Source organism: Merops nubicus, unplaced genomic scaffold (assembly GCF_000691845.1).
Source record: "Merops nubicus isolate BGI_N331 unplaced genomic scaffold, ASM69184v1 scaffold1187, whole genome shotgun sequence".
NCBI lineage: Eukaryota > Metazoa > Chordata > Aves > Coraciiformes > Meropidae > Merops > Merops nubicus.
Window position 1 is genome coordinate 1 of NW_008618072.1, and position 4,959 is coordinate 4,959.

Genomic DNA, 4,959 nt, shown 5'->3' on the forward strand with positions numbered 1-4,959 from the left:
CGGCCCCGTCAGGCCTGTGCCTCAGCACCTTCCTCTTCATCACCAGCCTCCTGGGTCTCCTCCTGTCCTCTGGACGAGGGGACCATCCTGTAGCATCCACATCTGAGTTCTCCTCCATGCTGTCCACCAAACTGCAAAAGAAAAAGAGGAGTTTGAGTTGATCTGTGGTGTGCTGGAGCTGAGTGAAGGTGAGGAGGAGGCTGCACCAGCAGCAGAGCTTCCCCGTGGTGGTGGAACCCCAAAGCCTGAGTGATGGAGGAGATGAAGTAGGGGTTGGCCTGTTGGGAAGCAGCTCCACGGAGAAGGACCTCAGAGTCCTCACAAGCCAACCACGTGCCCTCAGGGCTGAGGAGACATCTCCTGGGGTGCTGGAGAAGCGTGGCCAGCACGGAGCCTGACCTCCCCCGTGTCCTTCTGTCCCCACAGGCCCAGAGCCGCCATGGCCGAGGGGAGCGCGGCGCCCGACCCGGAGCAGCTCCTCAGGAGGGTGCAGGAGCTGGAAGAGGAGGTGAGGAGGCTGCGGGAGAAGCTGCGAGGAGACCAGGAGGCCCTGGGGAGCAGAGAAGCCCCCGTGGGGAGCAGAGAAGCCCCCGCGGGGAGCGGGCAGGGGAAGAAGGGTCGGCGCCCCTTCGACTTCGACGCTCACGGCCGCCGGCACGTGGCTCTGAGAATCGCCTACTTGGGCTGGGGCTACCAGGGCTTTGCCAGCCAGGAGAACACCAGCAACACCATCGAGGAGAAGCTCTTCCAGGCCTTGACCAAGACCAGGTTGGTGGCCAGCAGACAGACCTCCAACTACCACCGCTGCGGGCGGACGGACAAAGGAGTCAGCGCCTTCGGGCAGGTCAGCGCCGGCCCCTGCCTCAGGGGGTTCCCCAGGGGGTTTGGGGGGTCCCTGGGCTGGGGGTTTGAAGCTCCACGTGAGCCTGGTGCTGGCCTCCTGCATGTGGGGCAGGGAGTTCAGCCCCTCAGAGGGCTCAGCTGTGCCAGTTTTAACCATGTTTATCCCATCTGAAGGCCATTTTTTCCCTAATTAGTGCCAATTTTCCATATTAGTGCCTGTTTCTCCATGTTTGGGCCCATTTTTCCCTTTTTCCCCCCCATACTGGTGCTAATTTTCCACATTACCACATTTTCCTCTGTGTTGGCGCCATTTTTCTCCACATCTGCACCATTTTTCCCCTATATTTTTACTCATTTGCCACCTCAGCACCATTTTTTTCCCTCTATTGGGGCAAATTTACCACTTCAGTACCTTTTTTCCCCAAACCACAACCATTTTTTTCCATTTTGATGCTAATTTTCCCTATTAAGGCCCTCTCCTCCATGTCAGCACCATTTTCCCCCTATATTTTTACTCATTTGCCACCTCAGCACCATTTTTTCCCTCTATTTGGGCAAATTTACCACTTCAGTACCTTTTTTCCCCAAACCACAACCATTTTTTTCCATTTTGATGCAAATTTTCCCTATTAGTGCCTTTTCCTCCACATCGGCACCATTTTCTCCACCTCAGCACCATTTTTTCCCTATATTGGGGCAAATTTACCACTTCAGTACCTTTTTTCCCCAAAACACAACCATTTTTCCCCATTTTGATGCTAATTTGCCCTATTAGTGCCTTTTCCTCCACATCAACGCCATTTTTCTCCACCTCAGCACCATTTTTTTTTCCCCTATTTTTACTCATTTTCCACATCAGCACCATTTTTTCCCCTATATTGGGGCAAATTTACCACATTAGTACCTTTTTTCCCCAAGCCACGACCATTTTTCCCCATTTTGATGCCAGTTTTCCCACATTAGTCCCTTTTCCTCCACATTGACACCATTTTCCTCCACATCGGCGCCATTTTCCTCCACATTTTTTTCCCATATTTGGGCCAATTTTCCACCTCAGCTCCAGTTCTTCTCCACCTCACCACCCCTTCATCCCATCCTGGTACTTATTTTCCCCACATTCATACCAGTTTTTTTTCCCCAAACCACTAAAAACTCCGACTCTTGGCCGGGAGAAGGATCTGGGGGAGGTTCTGGCTCCATCTTCTCCTCACCAAGGAGGTTCTGCCCCAGGTGGATGGTCTTGGTCTCCTTCAGACACCAGCCACCCCTTTTTTAGCACCCTTGACAGGCTGCAGGCACCTACGTGTTGTTCCTGCCCCAGGTTTCACGACCATCCAGAGCGTTCCCACCTTCAAGTCATCACCTCCAGGAAAAAAAAAAGGCACAAAAATTCTTATATCCTAAAAAGTGGCTGAAGTTGAAGCTGTTTCAGAACCAGGCTACGTAGGCAGCCTGCAACTTTCTCTGCAGGCTTCTTGGAGTTCTATTAAAGGAATGTGGAGCATCTGCAGGAACCTCAGCAGCAGCACCCCCGGGGAAGGGGCGGTGAGATCACCCCAATTCCAGATTCTCATCTGTAGGAGCTCCTGAACGTTCGGCGGCGGCGTAGGAGGACTTGGCTGGATGCTCCTCATCCACCCATCCCAGATCTAATCCTGGCTCTGCTCCTCCTGCAGGTGATCTCCCTCCATCTGCGCTCCAGCCTCTCGGGGAAGCGGCAGCTCAACGGCCACGAGGACGGCTCGGGAGGGGAGGAGGAGGAAGAGGAGGAGGAGGAAGAGCTGCGTTACACCCACATGCTCAACAGGGTGCTGCCCCCCGACATCAGGGTGCTGGCCTGGGCCCCCGTGGGGCCGGGGTTCAGCGCCCGCTTCAGCTGCCTCAGCAGGACCTACAGGTACTTCTTCCCCCGCGGGCAGCTGGCCGTGGAGCTGATGGCCACGGCGGCCCAGAGGTTCCTGGGCACCCACGACTTCCGCAACTTCTGCAAGATGGACGTGGCCAACGGGGTGGTCAACTTCCAGAGGACCATCCTCAGCGCCACCGTCACCCCCGTGGGAGGAGGAGGAGGAGGAGGAGGAGGAGGGACGCAGGATCCCTTCAGCCTGTGGCAGTTTGAGGTGAGGGGCCAAGCGTTCCTCTACCACCAAGTGCGTTGCATGATGGCCATCCTCTTCCTCATCGGGCAGAGGGCGGAGAGCCCGGAGATCATCGACCAGCTGCTGGACGTGGAGAAGAACCCCAGGAAACCACAGTACAGGTACTGAGAGCTTGGGAGGACCTCAGAGGCTGAGGGAAGGTGGTTTTCATAACAGCTCCTCTCCTCCTCTAGGAGGACCTTGGAGGTTGAAGGAAGGTGGTTTTCATAACAGCTCCTCTCCTCCTCTAGGAGGACCTCAGAGGTTGAAGGAAGGTGGTTTTGGTGACACCTCCTCTCCTCCTCTAGGAGGACCTCGGAGGTTGAAGGAAGGTGGTTTTGGTAACAGCTCCTCTCCTCCTCTAGGAGGACCTTGGAGGTTGAAGGAAGGTGGTTTTCATAACAGCTCCTCTCCTCCTCTAGGAGGACCTCAGAGGTTGAAGGAAGGTGGTTTTGGTGACACCTCCTCTCCTCCTCTAGGAGGACCTTGGAGGTTGAAGGAAGGTGGTTTTCATAACAGCTCCTCTCCTCCTCTAGGAGGACCTCAGAGGCTGAAGGAAGGTGGTTTTCATAACAGCTCCTCTCCTCCTCTAGGAGGACCTCGGAGGTTGAAGGAAGGTGGTTTTGGTAACACCTCTTCTCCTCCTCTAGGAGGACCTCAGAGGTTGAAGGAAGGTGGTTTTGGTAACAGCTCCTCTCCTCCTCTAGGAGGACCTTGGAGGTTGAAGGAAGGTGGTTTTCATAACAGCTCCTCTCCTCCTCTAGGAGGACCTCAGAGGTTGAAGGAAGGTGGTTTTGGTAACACCTCTTCTCCTTCTCCTCCAGCATGGCAGTGGAGTTTCCCCTCGTCCTGTACGACTGCGAGTTTGAGAACCTTCAGTGGTTCTACGACCGGGAAGTGCAGGAGTTCAACGTCACCCACCTGCAGCAGCTCTGGGCCAACCACGCCGTCAAGACCCAAGTGCTCCGTGACATGCTGCGAGGGCTGGACGCCGCCCCCGTGGCCGCTGGGAAAGGTGAGATGTCCAAGGTGGATCCCTGGGTTGGGTTTGAAGGGACCTTGAAAGGTCATCTGGTCGTGCTGTAGTCAGCAGGGACATCTCAGCTAGAGCAGGTTGCTCAGAGTCTCATCTAACCTCACCTGGAATGGTTCCAGGGGGCCATCGACGGCCTCTCTGGGCAGCCTGGGCTGGGGGCTCAGCACCCTCCAGAATTTCCTTCGTAGTCTAAATCTTTGAATTTCCAACAATCATCCCAGTCCCAACCCTTGTGTAGAACCCTGAACCTCAGGAGGTTCAACACAGTCCCACTTCTCCACCTTGTCCACCTTGGATGGAGAGACCAAGTCCAACCCCACCAGTCTGAAGCAGGTTCTCCAAGACCACACAAGGATCTTCTGAACCTCCAGGGAAGGACAAACTCACACATGCACCAGCTGAACAATAACTGGCCCCCAGACCACCCAGATCTCCCTGTTTGGAACGAATCAGATCACTCCATTTTGACATCATTTGAATAAAAATAACAATTTTTAAGAGTTCACTCCCAACTATTTTTTTTCCCCCCCTTAGTTTTCTTTCTACTTGGCAGAAAGCTGCCAAAAAATTTGGAATTGCAGAGGGATGGGGTGGTTAGTTTTAAAAATAATGAAAAATAAGGGGGTAATTAATGGAATTATATATATTAATAGATTTTTTTTAATTAATCACAGCCCCGGGGAGCACCACGACCACAGTGTGGAGAGACTTGAAGCCCCAGCTCCACAAGCAGACCAGTGGATTCGTGGAAGGCGTCCAGCCTCGCACCTACAAACCTCTGCTGGCCCGCCCAAAATGCGAGGGGCTGGAAGCTCGGATCCAGCATTTCGTGAGGAGGGGTCGTATCGACCCCCCCTCGATGGGCTTGGGGGGAGATGGGGGCCAGCAGCCCCCCGAAATCAAAAGGAGCCACCACGGTGACGGGCCAGGGAGCGGCGGGGC

General features: G+C 54.5%; 1 protein-coding gene across 1 annotated transcript; it reads left to right on the plus strand.

Moving 5' to 3' along the window:
* Positions 1-439: 439 nt before the first annotated feature.
* Positions 440-4,934, plus strand: PUS3 (pseudouridylate synthase 3; the record flags this gene model as incomplete). Its single annotated transcript, XM_008943297.1, has 4 exons — positions 440-844; positions 2,520-3,103; positions 3,806-3,996; positions 4,692-4,934. Coding segments are annotated over exons 1-4 (1,423 nt in total), but the record flags the coding sequence as incomplete, so codon positions are not given.
* Positions 4,935-4,959: the final 25 nt, after the last annotated feature.